General features: G+C 30.0%; 1 protein-coding gene across 1 annotated transcript; it reads right to left on the reverse strand.

The window, feature by feature from the left end:
- Positions 1-13,813: 13,813 nt before the first annotated feature.
- Positions 13,814-17,724, reverse strand: LOC106647427 (uncharacterized). The gene is made up of 7 exons (XM_023392676.2): positions 17,625-17,724; positions 17,241-17,552; positions 15,933-16,117; positions 15,296-15,410; positions 15,090-15,221; positions 14,315-14,481; positions 13,814-14,236 (listed from the first exon to the last, which is right to left on the reverse strand). Exons 1-7 carry the CDS (start codon positions 17,676-17,678, stop codon positions 13,981-13,983), a joined length of 1,221 nt encoding a protein of 406 aa, XP_023248444.2. The 5' UTR covers positions 17,679-17,724; the 3' UTR covers positions 13,814-13,980.
- Between the last annotated feature and the right edge of the window lie 303 nt (positions 17,725-18,027).

An 18,027-nucleotide genomic window follows, 5' to 3' on the forward strand; every position in this document is an offset into this window, starting at 1 on the left:
AACTTTAGCTTTTTGCTTGAAATTACACGTAAGTTTTTATATCAGAAATAAAAAGTACATATACCTGTTTTTGCTGCTTTCGCTGTTGTCAGAGCTGTATTCGTAGGCTGAGTGAGAGTTTTCTGGCTGTTAAATGTTGTCGATTAATTGTGAAGTGATAAGGAAAGTGGATACTGTGATATATGCGTGGAAGTAAAAAATAAGAAATATTATGTAGTCAAAAAAGGTACAACCCAAGAGAGATATAGTAGTAACGTAAACGCAAGTACATCAAGAGTACTTATTATCAGTTAAAAAAAATACAATCGCTACATACCTTGTTACTATCTCACACGACTGTACACGAGAGGGAGCTGAGAGATATCAGCTGCTCGTCCTGGAATCTGTATTATATTATTCGCTTTGAGCGCAATTCCGAAATCGCGCCCCCACTTGGCACTTTGAGAACGATTGGTCGTCATTAGAGAAGGTAATTATTATAAAATCGAACTTCTGGCTCCATTCACCAGGTGGCCAGCCCTCAAATGTCGCTTTTCTACAAGCATGTGGAAATCAATTCATGGTACTGTTCTTTTCTAATCACAGCCAATTGTTCTCAAAGTGCCCAGTGGGGGCACGATTTCGGAATTGCGCTCAAAGCAAATACGCACAGGATACCAATGATACTATTAGTGCTTCGGAACTTTAATTACTATATATGCAACTACGCACTTTTAGTGGTTTGCTTGTGTAAGATATAACAGATAACGAAACTTCTCTCGTTTTAGTTGGCTTAATAGGTTAATATTTTACTCGAATTTGCAGTACTTGTTTATTGATATGCTATGGTCATCAACTACTTTACTTTCGTAATTTTTCGAGTTTTGTCTATAAAAATGCTTACACAATTATCTGCTGCCGTTTTCATTGCATGGTTGTATGTAAGACAAGCAGATAAGAAATATTGCTGAATTTTTTATTTTAGCTAGAAATTCCTGAATTTTTACTAACACATTGCCTATTGTTATGTATCACTTCATTCTGTAGTCATCCATGTTGAGTAAATAAAATGCTCATTGTTGTAATTAGTTTAATCAGATCTGAAATCCGCTGAAATCAATGATTTCTGTCCACTGTAAGTGCGCATCCACGTCTGCCAAAAAGTCGTGATTGCAAAAATGTCCTAAAAAATCTAAATTTTTATCTTAGCTTTATTAAAGTTACAGAATTTATTAAACCTCGATTTGATCACCTAATTTTATCATACGATTGCATTTTTTTTTTTTTTACTTTTTAGATGAATTACTATACTATACTAAATATTTTACTTTCTACCGTAGATATATATACACACTTTTTTATGCATGATTTCTATGTAAATACATCAAAAACATAAAATTTACTATTTCAGTTATGAATTTTTTCATGTAATACTAAAAATTCTTTTACCACATGCTTAGGCAAGCCCTTTGCTCCTCCTATTAAAACAAAAAAGTTTGCAACTCGGACGTACATGTACGTCACTTGCTACAATTGTCCGCAAGGGTATGTACTACACCTATTTTTTGAGGTATTGAATTGCGTAAGCTGTAATATGGATAATTACCCTGAGTGTATAATTTTTCGACGCCAATTGGAGTGCATTTTATTACAATCAAAATAAAAAGTCATATCAAGGGAATGGAGATTATTGTTTGTTAGACTTTCTCTCGTACTTTGCGTATGAGTTTTAAATTCTAATTGCAGCGATTATATCTAATAAATGTGGGATAATCAACCTTTTGCAGTTTAGTTAACTCATATAACACCTTGTAATTAAACAGTTTTTTTTTTTGTATTTATATATATTTTTGACAATTGATTTTGTTTACTTTGTACATCTGTTGTTCTATGTAAAGATTTAATAGTTTGTTACAAGCATTTTTGATAGTTTACATTACATTGTAATCGGAACGAATTGGGACCGATATTATGATTAGCAGAGTTCAATTTATTGAAAAATTTGATTTTGTCTATGAAAAAGTCATGTAAATTTGTTTAATATTTCAAAGTTGTATTGTATAAGAATGTCTTGTAATGATAAACTCTGTATGCTTGAACAAAAGTTAACATGAAATTTTTTACATAGGATAGGAAAGTGAAGCATTTTTAGTAAAAGTGCATTTCTTTTAACTTGATACTTAGAATTGACATTACTTTTCTTACACATTACATATTTCTAGATTTTACTATTCAGATAATTTTAGGAAACTATAAAATTGTTAAATGCCTAACAAAACGTTTTATACGTAAGAAGAAAATAACATTTGAAAATAATTAAACAAATTCTTTGTTGTACAATATTTACAACATTTATTTCGAAAGATGTGTAAGTTTGGAAAATTCAAAATAAAATAATTTACATTGTTATTCTGCAGTTTGTTCCACGTCAGGTATCAATAATGTCAAATTTATTTTTAGAAGTATTGTTATTGTAAAGTTTAACAAATTTAAACTGTTTGTCCCTATTATGAGTGAAAAATAAATTTGCGCTTTCAGTAATGTGTTCAATGCTTTTTGTAATTTCAGCTTTCATGGCCATCGAAATATGTATTACAGCGTCATTCAAGTTATATTTACTTTCTTCGTCCGTTATGGAGGAGCAGATGGTATAGCGAACAAATACAAAGTTTGAGCTTCTGTTGTAATAAAACAAACAATTTATTTTGGACGGACAAATAATTTTGGGTTACTGGTATAACTAAATGATTCTTACGATGCATTAACATTCATATGAAAGTGTCTCAATGTCATTATGTTATTTGCAAAGTCCAAAGATACTACAAGTTTAGCTTTTAAATCAGTCAAATCTGCTACATAATAGCCTTCGCAATCATACACTTTATCGATGCCAACATCAGTCCAATTAACTTTTTTTACTATCTAACCAAAATTACAAGTCACAAAATTACAAGTCGATTTAAATTACAGTAGTATACAGTTATGAGTTAATGTTACTATATTGATCTGCATCGTCCAAATTATAAATTACATAAGTTATTTTTGCAAAAGCTGTGTTAGGTATGGTGATATGTGGTTAGCATGCTGTACACACAAAAAAGACAATGTTCTGGAAGTCAAGGGATCAATTTTTTTCGAAAATATCTTAGAATTTTTCAAAACAGTTTTTTTTTTAGGATTCAGGCGTTGTCATCGCCGTGATTTGTAATTAACCAAAACCAAGGTGATCAGTAATACGTTAGAGAAAATGGATACCCGCTCAACAGTTTCTTCAATAAGTTATGCTAAGTATTAGCAATATTTTGTTGGTAATTCGTGCTAGTCTTTTTAGATTATACAATAAGTGATAACGACAGAAGTACACACAAAATTTATGATTGCAGGTAAAGAAAAAAAAAAATAGTAGTTACGTAAGTTTATCTACCAGACTTGAAAATTTCTCACTAAAAGATAATATGTTTGATGAAGGGAATTAGTAACTTCTTTTCTACTGATATTGATTAAATCCTGTTTTATGCATGTCGTCTTTTATACAAGTCTTTAGTAAAATTAGATTTATTTCCTGAAGATTTTTTTTTCATTTTTTTAAAGTACATTACTGATATTTGTTTCTTGTCGGTCTCATATTCGTCGGTATGTGATCTTATGAGGAGTTTATTGACCTATCACGCTGCATAATTACATTTAAATTTATGTACAACGTTGGTTTCATCCCATTTTTAATTTTGTTTTAGTCTACCCCAAATGTGCAATTGATTTTTATTATGATTGGATAACTGGATAATATTTGACGTATGCCTATTTCGAAGAGTTAATCAGGTTAAGGTTCATTGTGGTTTATTATGAAGTTAAAATAATTTGTATAATTGTATAATTTGTACATATTTTATAAAATTTTCGTTTTAAAATTTTTAGTTTTGTTCGAGTAATGTTTAAAATATAAAATGCAAACAATGAAAGCGTACTTACTTGAACACGATTCCAAATAATGTTTAAATCAATATTCATCGTTTTCATTCAATACCAGACAAAACTATTTTTCATAACTTTTACTTGTGACTGATGTGAATGATGTTTGCTGTCCAAACATATTTTCTGAAAAATTGAATCACTATTTATTATAGTCGGATGTTCACCTTAACATTTTTTATGTTGGATTTATTATTAGTCTTATAGTTGTAGTTCTACATAACTATAAATCTTGAAAATTTTTGCCATTTGACTATATAGAAAGTGACCTGAATTTCGGAATAATTTTTTCGCGCTGAATAAAAATTCTGCCAAAAAATCATTTCATCATGTTATGATTTTCAAATATTACAAACCAACAATGTCAAAAAAATATTTGTACTGTTTTTTTTATTTAGCTCTCCTCTAAGCATTTCTCAGAACTATTATCAATTTATTAACTAAAAATGTTCTTACGTCCTAATTAAATTTTTTCGCCGACCATTGTAAAGATGAACCTAGCTGGTATGAATGTCGGACAGTTATTATCATAAATATAAAATTCAACCAATTCCTGCTAAACAACTTCCCAATACTAAAGAATAATATCTGTTATTGTCTTGTAAGTCTGTATAGAATCTTGAATATGTTCTAATACATAAAAATATTAAGGTACCCTAATATAAAAATTATAGACATTTTTCTTGTCGATGCAAATAATAACACATTTTTTTATAAATAATGATAATAAGTAAAACTAACAATAATCTCGATTTTATTAAATAGTTGTGAACAGTATGTTTGCTAAAAAAATTTTTTTTTCGAACCCTGTTGTATAGAAAACCAAATGAAACAAAAATGAAACTAGAATTTTAAAATCGCTAAATTACATTTTCAGTTGAACGTTCTTGGTCCTCCCAGCCGTTCAGAGTTTATCCAATTGAAAAAAGTACTAAAATATTTTGGAGACTTTTTTTTGTAGCTGTTGATCTTGTGATTAAGGTGTAATCAGCTCGAATTGTTGTTATTTCATGAGTGGCAACCATCAATTTATGAGAAAGAAGTTTTGACCTACCTGTTTGAGGCTCGAACTTTCACTAAGTTAACTTTGAAATCTGTAACGGCAGTGATAATAAACGGTAAGTAAGACGACACCCTCGTAAAAAAGGCCGGCACTTTTGTGTTGTCGCAAGAGTTGTCACCTTTAGTGAAGACTCCAATAAGCATGTTATTGTAGATAAGGGGGCCACCGTTGTCACCCTATGAAAATAATATGTATGTTGACAAAAGCAATAAAATTTTATATCTTTGCTAATCATAGTCCAGTGCGTTTTATACACCAATAAATAATTATTTTTTGGGTAATAGTGTAATGTACTTTAGTAACCTTGTGGTTTCAATATTTTTTAACGGTTTTTTTATTCGTATAACGATAATTTTATTTCGACTTTGTAGAAGACGTGTTTCACTCATTTTATGAATGCTCTGAGATCTACAGGCGAAATAATGTAGTTATCTTACAAATTTTTTTTTTTTTAATTTTTTAGTAGTACATTGACATGAACCTTTTTTTTTAACTATCATTTTTTGCTAATTAAAATTCGTCTTATAGTGCTCATGAACAAAAACTTGTTACTTTTGCTACATTTGTTCTCGCATTTGTTACTAGACTACAAAATTTAAGTCTATAAAAACTTTACTGTTAATAGTTTTTTCCACTATTTTACTTAATTACAATAAACATTTTGGTAAATTAAGTGGGGATATGTTGAAGTAGTAATGTTAGAGTAGTTGATAAAATAAAATGAAGAAACGATGAAATTCCTTAATACTTTAAACATACGTCCCTTTGGCTATTTTTTACCGACTGTTAAAACGTCAAAAAGCCCAGCGGTACCAAAGCGAAAATATTGCCTTTTAAAGTTTATGGTTTAAGAACGCATGTCTTAGAAAAAATTGTTTAAAGATTAACGTAAACACTGATTATTTATAGAAGAAACGATAAATCTATTCAAAATAAATTACGTAAAAATATGTAATGCATAAAATTCCTAAAAATATGTACTCTTAGCGGTAATAATCTGTATCAAAAGTTAAAAATTTTCACTCAGTGCAGACCTGATATTTCTATGTAAAAGCAGAACAAGGCACGAGTGTGTACACATGCGAAAGATTTTCCTGTGGCCCTTTACGCGTCAACTATTTAACTAAGATAAGTATTTTTCTGCATACCCCGCCGAAAGTGCCTCATATCAGTCCTGCTCCCAAATAGATCATCAGCTCTTTGGACTAGGATATGCAGAAAAATAATATACGCACCACGTTCGAAGGTTAAGAAATGCCCAAGATTTCATGTTATCCATTGATTCACGTGAAATCTGCGACATACTTAACCTCGTTCACTAGGTGTGTATAATGTACTATTACTTAAATTTATTTCATCTTTTAAGAGATACTTAAAACTTGTCATTATGTTATTCTGGATGAATAAGTTAAAATAAAATCATCAAGTGGTTACAGTAGTAGTTAAGAAAAGTTTCTCATGAACCTTACATTACACAATCCTTTTGAATAACCTTTAATCGGTGGTACTGGTGTAGTGCAAAAACGGTTCCAGTTCATTTCAAATGGAAGTTTGAATTTTTTGCATTCGTCATTGGATAAGATTTTCATTAGAAAATATTTTTTGCGTCGACGAATATTAATTGTTCGGATGACTTTGATTCCATTTCGGTTGGATACTAGTACTGTATCATCCCCGTAACCAATCGTTTTAAGAACGACATCATGGTAAGGCTGCATCATCAGATCATAATCCAATTTTTGCAATTTTGGATTTTCTTCCAATCTTAAACTGTCTTTTAACTAAAAGTCACATTCCATTTACATTGTATAAAAAAAAAAAAAATAAATAAATAAATAAAAAAAGAAATCTATCAGCAATCCCTGATAAAAGTTATAAATACCTTAAGCATGGCAATGTCGTGCTTACCAGGAGCATAACCACTGGGGATGTACATCTTCTCAACTCGTCCAATAGTTTCGGTGTAAAATGTGAATATTGGATTTTTTCGGACAATAGTAATATCGTCGTGGATGAATTTATTGCTTATAGGATCTACGACGCAATTAGCGGCAGTTATAACGTGGTAATCGCTGACGATTGCTCCACCGCAAAAGTGACCATGTTTATTTTGAAGTGATACGTAACTACGGAATGTAATATCAGATTCGGTTGATTCCTCCATTACATCTAACGACTGTCGTGCTAACACTAGAATTGATGCGATCATACACAGTTATTAATCATTTCAATAATAAATGTATGTGTACGCGTCAAAACCTCCAAATAATTATTATATAAAGGTATAGTATTGACTATCCGTATATTGATACGGAAAAATAGTTTTAGTATGGCTCATCTTATACATTCATAAACATATGTCCCATTCGTAGTAATTATCCTGGTCTCGTCAACTTGGTTTATTCTTTATTTTTCATGTGGACAGTAATGGTCAAACAAAAGTACATCAATAAAATACCCATCGTAATAAAATTAAGGTCAGAGCGGCATTTTCTCAGTGGTAAGCTTGCTTCGGTACCGATACAACGTCGTTCTAAGGGTCGTGGTTTCGATTCCCGGTGAGTACAGATTTTTTCAAAAAATGTTATGACCGGAAAAAGTTCCTATGCAACCCTGGCTTTTGGGGGCGAGTTTTTCCGTGAAATTTTCCTTTAAAGTAATTCCAGGGTTTTTCCTTGAGCCACAGGTCTTCAGGCCTGTGAGACCAAACTCTAGAAAATTTTGACTCTTCAACAAAAGATATTCTGTTATCTTTTTCGACATATTTTTAAATTCACAGGTATACTTAAATCGTCCATTACTTTAGACCACATTAGTAAGCTTTTAGTGCTATACCCCGCCATTTGTTTCCTCGCGTAAATGTCTCAAAATAAACTGGATTGACGAGGCCCAGATGAGGATAATGGCCGAGTCTGGGTGATATGCCACGCAAAAATCTTTGTTTCGATTTTGGTTTTTATTTACCTGATGACTATTAAGAGGTTTTGATGTTTTTATTTATAATAGCATATTCTTACCATTATTTGAATTGAAGGAATAGAATAATAAACTAATGACATTGACCCACAAAACAGTTAACTCCATTTCCAGTATTTTTCGGTAGCAAAATTCTGTTTAATGACAAACTTTTTAAATAATAGTCCTTCATGTATTTGAACTACTTTGAAGTCAAATACAAAGCAAAATGAGGTATTACAATGTTATAATAAAGAAAGTAGAAAAACAACTTGATGTACTTTTTGGTTTTCTTAAGACAGCAAGTAGTTTCATTCACGAGAACTAAAATTTAATTTAATAATTGATTTGACGTCACTGATAATCATCATGAATAAAACAATTCCACAAAAATATTTTGGTTTCAACATTCAGATAAAATTGAGAGTATGTAAAAGTTTAATTTTCCAGTATTAATAAAGTTACAAAAAAGACTGGTTTAATTAAAATTGCTTTTATAAAGTCTCAACATGCATATAGTATAGACGGACATCTTAGATGATGGACTTAAAAAAAAAAAACACTGTTTCTTTTATTACGAGAATTAATTAACTTTCCGCATCTTTAATGACATTAATCAATTGCAGTAATTTTACTCTATATATTGTCATTTTGATTTGACGTAGTTCATTTAATACAGCGTTCTAAATACTTACACTCTTCGATGTTCTTAATTTGTTGTGCTGAGTACTGTTCTATAGTTAAAAGTATCCCCGTTCAATTTCTAAAACTTATTTCATTGGATCATTCTGAACTTCAGCCTTTCGCTTGACATTTTTCGTATGAATCTGTAATGTAAACAAATAATAACAGTTTTAGCTTTTGTAACTGTCTCGAGCTGACTGAGATTTTTTGTCGCTGTTGAATGAATTCGATTAATTTAAAATTGGTAAAGAGTAGCTTCGATTGACACAAAAAAATCTAACTAGTAAACCTGTCAAATTTCATTTTTAAATTGCTGACCTTCCAATTAACTCCAATATAAATTCTTATCTATAAATTTATCTCTATCGTTAACTGTGATTCTTGAAGATGTAGATACGTTAAACGCATTTCATGATACCTAAATATCACATTTTTTCTATCTGTACATTAACTTACTAAATTGCGAATACAGTAGGCAAGGTGATGAAAATGTAAAGATTGATTCTAAATTTTTGGATGTTAAGTGCATAGTTTGTTGGGATGGTACTTGATGGTTACATAATACTTTGTTACTAGGTATAATCTAAATTTAATATCTGATGCATATAATTTAAAAAAAACTGCTTCATAACGTAATATATGATACAGTCGTAGTCTCAATTCTTGTAGAAACTGTCTCACTCGACCTCCAGTCAATGCAGTAGTTAGATGAATTCCTTTTTATCTGTTTTTTCAATTGTCTCGGCAATTGTTTTAATATTAGTACACGCAGAAAAGAATTACAGGAATTTTTACCGTAAAAGCAACGGTAATCCTGTGATAATTTTTCATTACGTAAATTTTTACCGTAGATATTAATGAATTTTTACCGTAGTTTACAGTAATTTTTATGGTAACTATAAAATATATCCCAAATTCACTATAATTTTTACTGTACGGCAAAGGTAAAATTTCCTCTGAAAGAGTATATATAGCTATAGGCTGCAGGGTCACGTGGGCTGGAGGGGAACGCCGAGCACCTGATCACTTGTCTGCTAAAGCGTGGACTAACCTACAAATTGTAGACTTCTGCGGATATTTGCATTAATAGAATTGGTACTTAACGAATTGTTGCGGAAACATGATGCAGTACTCCTTTGTTTTAAATTACTAAAATAAAAAGACAACGTTGACATAGAAAATCAGGTAGATTAATAAATTTCATGATATAGGAATGGCGAGACAGTAGAAGTAATAGTTACGTTAATGAAATGTGAATTAAAGCTCAGAAACATAAAGAAACTGTCAAGGTAATAGTTTAAGCCATGAATGTGAAGATAAATATGTAAAGCCATAACACTGAAATAAAAGTAGATGGCCTGGTATAAAAATTTATACATGACGGCGCAAAATAATAACAGAAAAGATAAATTAAAAAAAAAAATAATTCCAACAAAACTCAGTATAATCAAAGAAGAGATAAAAACTTAGAAAACGGAATACGACATTTTTCTGTTAAAAAATATGCTGGAAATCATTGTAACGGCAATTATAAAAATAGATATTTTATAGCCCTCAGAAAAATATCAGAGTCTTGAAATATTATGACGAAGGAACGTGAATGAAAGAGACTTAAATACAAAAAAATGAAGAATATGAAAGTCAGGATTGGAGTAGTAAAAGACAGAGACAGGATATTATTATTATTATTATATTTGTAATTAGAAATTAAGAGACGAAAACAAGATTTGAATACAGAGACGTGAGTACAAGCGTACAAAAATACAGATGTGAGGTTATTAAAACAGATCTAATGATAAAAACAGAGTGACTAAAAATAAATAAAATTAATAAAAAAATAATTAAGACAAAAATAGAGGAATACATTTTGCATACAGATAGGATCGGTGATTCCTGGTTCAATGCTTAAAGGCGAGATAATAATGCAGGATGGTTGGTGGCTGGGGTTTCTAGTTTCGCGACGACAACTCCGCTCGTGACGCCTGCCAGTGAATGACTGACTTGATTCAAAAGTGGCTGGCTTTATACAGTCTATTGGTGAACGAATCGTTATCGTAATTTGCTTTAAAATATTTGTAAATAATATATTTGTTGACAAGGTAGGTTTAGTAAACGTAAAGATATATGACAGCCCTTAGAGCCAGTGGTGATACTGTCTGCGTACGAAGAGCGTGCTGGAGGGAGGACCAACCGCTTATTATTGGTCGGGGAATCGAATCTGGTTGATATTTTTTCTGTGGCATGCCGTAAGAGCGACCCAGTGAGGAGGAGGCTGATGATATTTCCAGTGAATGTGGTTGCCTGAACTCCTTTGGATTGTTTTTCCTGGCCGGTTGTCGTACCAAGAGATACTTTGATACCACTAGGTTGATAGGAATAACAGCCACGAAGAACGACACCCTGGAACTGATTTGGATCTGGTTGGACGTCTCCTGGTATAACGCTGAAGACATTATCATTTAGAATGCCTTTTTTTTGTGGTATTCCGTCATCTTGTCAGTTTAGAGTAAAAATCAGCGTATGCCGCTTGCCCATTGGAGACTGTCAGAGCGTCTTGGTAACCGGCATGCCCAGCTGCACGACGAACAGCTCTGTTCTTGACGTACTGCCAGTGAAAGACTATGTATTTTTTCAAAACTTTGAGCTTTTTTATTGCTGTTGTTATTAATTTTTCCGATAAATAACTATGCAAAACCCATCTAGGAAGTCTTAAAAATCAGTAGGCAAACTTTCAGCGAAATTTATTAAGTAGTTTTCGTAGGTAGCCATTACAACGTTTTTTAGAACTTTGCTTTATACGTTAGTGAAGTGGAAATATCTTCATACTGAAAGTAAAAGATAAAAAATGACAAAAAACACCAGAAGATAAAAAAATATAGACAAAGATAACAAAACAGACAGAGATAAAAAATCAAAAATAAAGATCGTAAGTATTTGACATAAATTTTATACAGTTCAGCTCAAGGTAAATCAGTTTGGCCAAGTCGTATAATAAATGTTTTAATAGTTTTGGTAGTATTTCAACTATACACACGTAAGTGGATTGATGAATTCTAAAAAAAGTTTCAAAAAGTAGATTAAAAAGAAATCACATTTAAAAAACTCAAATATACATTTAACTTTTTTCTATTTTAAAAACAAATTAAATATGTAAAATAAAAAAATTGTAATAACTATGCAGTGTGTTTGACAAATAAATTTTTTTGGATGCAATACTTATTATTAGAAATAAAAAATGCATGATCTCGTTGATTGAGTGGTCACATTTACTACTTGAATATAAATATTAATTCCTTTTATATGAATATTGAATTGAATGTTAGTGTCATAATGGAACTTTGTTAATCATTAACATAATTTTTCTTCAATAACGTGGATGACAAGAGTAAAGAAGATTGGATTCTTCTTGTAAATTTATAATAATATTAACTTGGACCTCGAGTCGAAACTTAAGAAATGCGTGGAGTAGGATAATGTTAATGGTGTGGAACCATTTGATAAAAGCAGTAGAAAAACAATCAGATGATCTTACTCTATCTTGTAGAATTTGATTGACGTGATTGAACATGTGGTGTTTCTTTCTTTGTTGTCACATTATGTTAAATTTCATCCATCATTTTTTCTTACAACAGAAAGACAGTGCTGGGTTTTTTTGTTTAATATTATTTAATAAACTGTAATCTCTGTCTTCAAGCAAATTAATTGCTCTTCAACCAACAAATGTATTAAATAAATTCCGAATGCAAGGTCAGCACTATGAGGTGATTAGATAGTTTTCTTACAGTATTCCCAGATAGATACCTAAGTGTTCCGGTATATTATACTGATAAATTGTTAGCAATGTCATATTTTACACTTAAATTTACAATGAGTACTTATAATATGGACTATTACTACACTGAAATTTGAAATATGTTAATTATTGACACCTTATATTTGGCCATAAAATCGGAAACAGCGGTCTTTCGAGTTACCAAGTAAACGATTGGTTTTCAACAGTAAAATGTATTATACAATTAAAAAAAAAAAACTTTTTATTATTCCCAAAATCGTGAACGAATTTTTATTTAATCCAATAAAAGCAAGACTAACTGGAAATTTGTTGGAAAGTAATAAAAGGGTATCAAATGACTTAACCTAACCCATGAGCATCCATTTATACATCGTACAATTATTATCCATACATATATGATTATGTGGAGCCTAGTATAAATTTCAAACTTCAGAGCACTTTCTCTACTTTTTATGTACTACAATAATTTTACCAGTATGGTATCCGCATATGCATGTCCATTTATAGGTTGCCTAGCATTACGAAATTTGTGACACATTTTTCTATGTAGAACAACAAAAACAAATTCATAATTTAGTGAACTAGAAAATGCTTAGCGCGCACACCGTGTGCATTACGTTACATGCTTATGCAACTATGAAATGAGTAATTTATAAATAGTTTATTTAATGACTCGTGTAACTTACCCTCACAGTCAAGAGTTAGCACATTAAATAATGCCATATTTTTTTATTGATAATTTAATTAAATCCATAGTAACATTAAAAAAAATAATACGTCAAGGCTAGAAAAAAATCTTCTTCTTTTTATTCGGTATTAATTTATCCATTTTTTTTTGACCAAGAAAATTTTTGCTGAAGTGTAGTCTAGAGATCCTATCAATGGTATGATTGTGCTTATAGGTTGATTGACTTTGTGCAGTTTTTTCAACTCATAACATCTTGGCATAGTACAGTATGTTCGTAGAGTATTTACACACATTTTTTAAAGATTAATTTTATTTACTTAACATTTGTTTCTTATCTAAAGATTTTACTAGTCAATTACAAGCATTTACTAAAGATTATAATTAATAGGAACGAATGAGGATCGATAACATGATTGATACAGTTTAGTACATTGAAGAAATTAATTTTGGCATCAAGAAAGTCTTATTTATTTGACACTCCAAATTTGTATTGCAAAAGTACGTATTTTATAAAATACTTTATAGCTTAGAATAACAATTTTTTCTACAAAATAAGAAAATAAAGTTTTTTGGATAAAAATAGATAACTTTTAACTTAATACTTAGAATTTACATCATTTTTTCACATACTTCTAAAACATGCTGTTAAGGACATTTTAGTAAATTATTACAACTTTTTTGCCCAGCATTATAGTCTACATGTAAAAAGAAAATAACATTCAAAAAATAAATCTGATTCTTTGCTGTTTTATAATAATATCTTACAGTTTTTAATTTGACAGATAATAAAGTACAAAAAAACTAAAAATAAAAAGTAATTTACATTGTTATTCCACGGTATGTTCAACATCATGCTTCAATAAGTTCATATTCATTTCCAGAAGGATCGTTATCATTAATATTAACGAATTTAAACTGTTTGCTACCATGATGACTAAAAAATAAATTTGCGCTTTGAATAATGTGTTCTATGTTTTTTGTAATTTCAGCTTCCATGGCCATCGAAATATGTTTCATCATGGCGTTCATGTTGAACTTAGTTTTTTGATCCAAACTCAGAAGGGACAAACAAAAGCTATTAGTAAATAATCTCCATGTCGAGTTTCTGTTGTGATAAAATAAACAATTGATTTAGGGTACATAAAAATTTTTTTGATAATTGGTAAAATTGAGTAATTCTTACGATTCATCAATATTAACACGAAAGTGTCTTAGTGTTATTACGTTATTTCCAAAGTCCACAGATACTACAATTTTAGCCCTCATATCAGCCAAACTTGCTTCTAAAGAGCCTTCGCAATTATGTTGATAATTTATGAGAATTTCAGTCCATCTATTTTTTTTTTCAGCCTAAAAAAATTTGAACCAAATTAATTTATAACTAAATACATTTATGTACTAATGTTATTATATTGATTTGCATAATCCAATGTACAAGTAACGTGAGTTACTAATCTTATGTTTTAATACTTTCGCAAAAGCTGTGTTAGGTGAATATACGTGGCTAGCATGCTGTAGACAAACAATAGGTTCAAACTCTTATGAATATACATTAAATTATTTTAACAATTTCTATTTAGTATTTAAGTATTAACATCGTCCATGTTTTGTAATTAACCAAAATTAAGGTGATCAGCGATACGTCAGTGAAAATGAATGCATGTTTTGAAGTTTCTTGAATTAATTTTAATATCGCAACGTTTTGTTTGCAATTTAGGTCAGTCGCCTCTTGTTAAAAACAGAAATGTTGACAATATTTTTTTATATTTCCACCCAAGTAAGAAGAATAAACAATAGGAATGTTAAATACACTATCTTGATATTTAGAAATTTATGATTCAAAACAATTTAAAAATGATTTTTATCAGTTTTGTAAAAAAAACTTCCCAAATTTTCAGTTTTTTACTACGTGAAAACATGTCTAAAATATAATATAAAAATATTAAAAACATACTTACTTCAACATGATTCCAAATGAGGTTTAAATCAATGTTCAACGTTTTCTTCTCATACCAGACAAAACTATCTTTAGTAGCATTTACTTTTGACAATCGTATCACTGATGTATTGATCAAATCGGTATTGGTGTCCTAAAAAAAAGATTATTTATGAAAAGCAAGTTGTGCTAGAATGTTTATGTTTCCCTTATTATTGGCATACACACATTATGATACATAATTCCTGATACATAAGATGAATTAACAATTAGTAACGCTTTTCGAATGGTTTCAAAATTATCATCAATCAGTTTGTTGAGATTTGCTGTTTGAACATATTTGCTGAAATAATAAAATTTCCACTAATTATAGGGAGTAATTTTTTTGCGCTAAATGTAAATCTAGCCTAAAAATATCTTGTTATGATTCTCAAATATTTCAAACAAAATAATGTCACAAGGTCATTTTTTTAAAAATTTTATTTACTTAGCTGATCTGTAAGCATTTCTTAGAACTATTATTTATTGTTAGCTGAAATTTCCTTGCATCCTAATTAAATTTTTTTTTTAAACATTGTAAAGTTGAATTTAGCTGTTACTGGTGTCGCGCAAGTATTGTCATAAATGTAAAATTTAACGAACTTCTAATAAAATACTTATGATAGTGAAAAATAATTCAAGTTTTGTCGGTTGAGTCCGAATACAACCTTGAATATGTTCTGAAACTAAATTGTTTCAGAGATTTCTTTTTATGTTAGATAACCTTGTGATTAAGATGTAATTAGTTTGAATCGCTGGTATTTAAATGAAAAATAACTTTCTACTTGTGGCAACCATCAATTTATAAGAAAAAACTTTGGCCTACCTGTTTGAGGCTCGAACTTCCACTAAGTTAACTTTGAAATCTGTAACGGCAGTGATAATAAACGGTAAGTAAGACGACACCCTCGTGAAAATGGCTGGCACTTTGGTGTTGTCGCAAGAGTTGTCACCTTTAGTGAAAACTCCTATAAGCATGTTGTTGTAGATAAGGGGTCCTCCATTGTCGCCCTGTTGAAAAATATGTGTCAACCATGACAAGAAAATTTTTACAATGATATTAATGATTTTTAAAGGGGTTTTGTGAGGTGTAAAAAAATTACATTCTTCTTAAGAGCATAAAATATGCGTATTAATTTTTTCAATATTTTGTTCCTGTATTTTTTAGAAAATAAATCATTTCATTACACAATTTAATGTAGACTCTCATGGGGATCAGTAATGAAACTGTATTCAAATAACAATTGGAATAAATCAAAACTAGAAATAAAAAAATTTTCTTCTAGCAAAAAATTAGTTAGTTATAAATGTGCTGTTTTTTAAAAAAAGGGTAAACGAATAAGAAAAAATCAAACGAAAAATGTTCCAAAAAGTTGTAGTTGTCAAAATTTTATTAGTGACCGCAATAAGAGGCTATGTACTGTTGTGGAATGGAATTTTTTTTTTCTCAAAAAACCGCATATTTCTACAAATGTTATCTAATATTTTTGATTTTCTGCCGAAATCTAACTTATGTGTTATATAAACTTACAAATAATTTTTTTTTTATACCAGCTAAAATGAATTGTATATTTTTTTATCTGTGTTTTTTAAGTCTTCATCACGAAAAGTTTATTGTGACTTATTAGAAGATATGTACCACGAATTTCATGAGTTCTTTAGATTTACACCAATGATAATGTAGTTTTGTAACAAATCTTTTTTTTTTTAAGTTTTTGAAATGCATGGTTGCTTTTTCTAAATTATTATTTTTTTGCGAAGTAAAATTTAGTTTACCATGCTTACGATACAAATGCTCGTGACTTTTTTTCCTTTTATTGTTTGAGTTTTACAATAAAAAATAATAATTTGAGATATAGCACAATGAAAGCCCATGAAAACTTGACTCTTTATGGTATTTTCCAGTGTTTTATTCAAATAATATATAATAAAAGTTTTGGTGAATCGTGTGGGAATAGATTAATAAATGATCTAAATGAAAAGAGGTTATTATCTTACGTAATTTTTTTCCATTTTTGATATTTTATGAGTATTAAAAAATTGTAATAATGTTACTTTGTGGGCATAAAAGTTCAAATGTGAAATCATAAGGTAATTATAATTATTGTTGAGAAAAGTTTATCATGAACCTTACATTACACAATCCTTTTGAATAACCTTTAATCGGTGGTACTGGTGTAGTGCAAAAACGGTTCCAGTTCATTTCCACTGAAAGTTTGAATTTTTTGCATTCGTCATTGGATAAGATTTTCATTTGAAAATATTTTTTGCTCCGATGAGTATTAATTGTTCGGATGACTTTGATTCCATTTCGGTTGGATACTAGTACTGCATCATCCCCGTAACCAATCGTTTCGAGAAGGACATCATGGTAAGGCTGCATCACCAGTGAAAAATCCACTTTTTGTAATTTTGGATTTTCTTCCAATCTTAAACTGTCTTTTAACTAAAAATCCCATTAAATTTGTATTGTACCGAATAAAATCTCTCGGCAATCCTTAATAAAAGTTATAAATACCTTAAGAACCGCAATGTCGTGCTCACCAGGAGCATATTCACTGGGAACGTACATCTTCTCAACTTGTCCAATAGTTTCGGCGTAAAATGTGAACACTGGATTTTTTCGTGCGATAGTAATATCGTCAAGGATAAATTTATTGCTTCTAGTTTCTATGACGCAATTAGCGGCAGTTATAATGTGGTAATTGCTGATGATTGTACCACCGCAAAAATGACCATGTTTACTTTGAAGTGATACATAACAATCAAATGTGGTATCCAATTCCATTGATTTGTTATTCAGATTTGACGACAGAAGTGCAAATACTGAATTTTATGTGATTACATTTAGTGATGATTCAAGTAATAAATGTTTGTATACATGTCAAAACCTCAAAATAATTATAATATAAAGGTATAGT

Source organism: Copidosoma floridanum, unplaced genomic scaffold (genome assembly GCF_036245765.1).
Source record: "Copidosoma floridanum isolate Cflo_tuat_1 unplaced genomic scaffold, Cflo_Japanese_pri ptg000035l, whole genome shotgun sequence".
Taxonomy (NCBI): Eukaryota; Metazoa; Arthropoda; class Insecta; order Hymenoptera; family Encyrtidae; genus Copidosoma; species Copidosoma floridanum.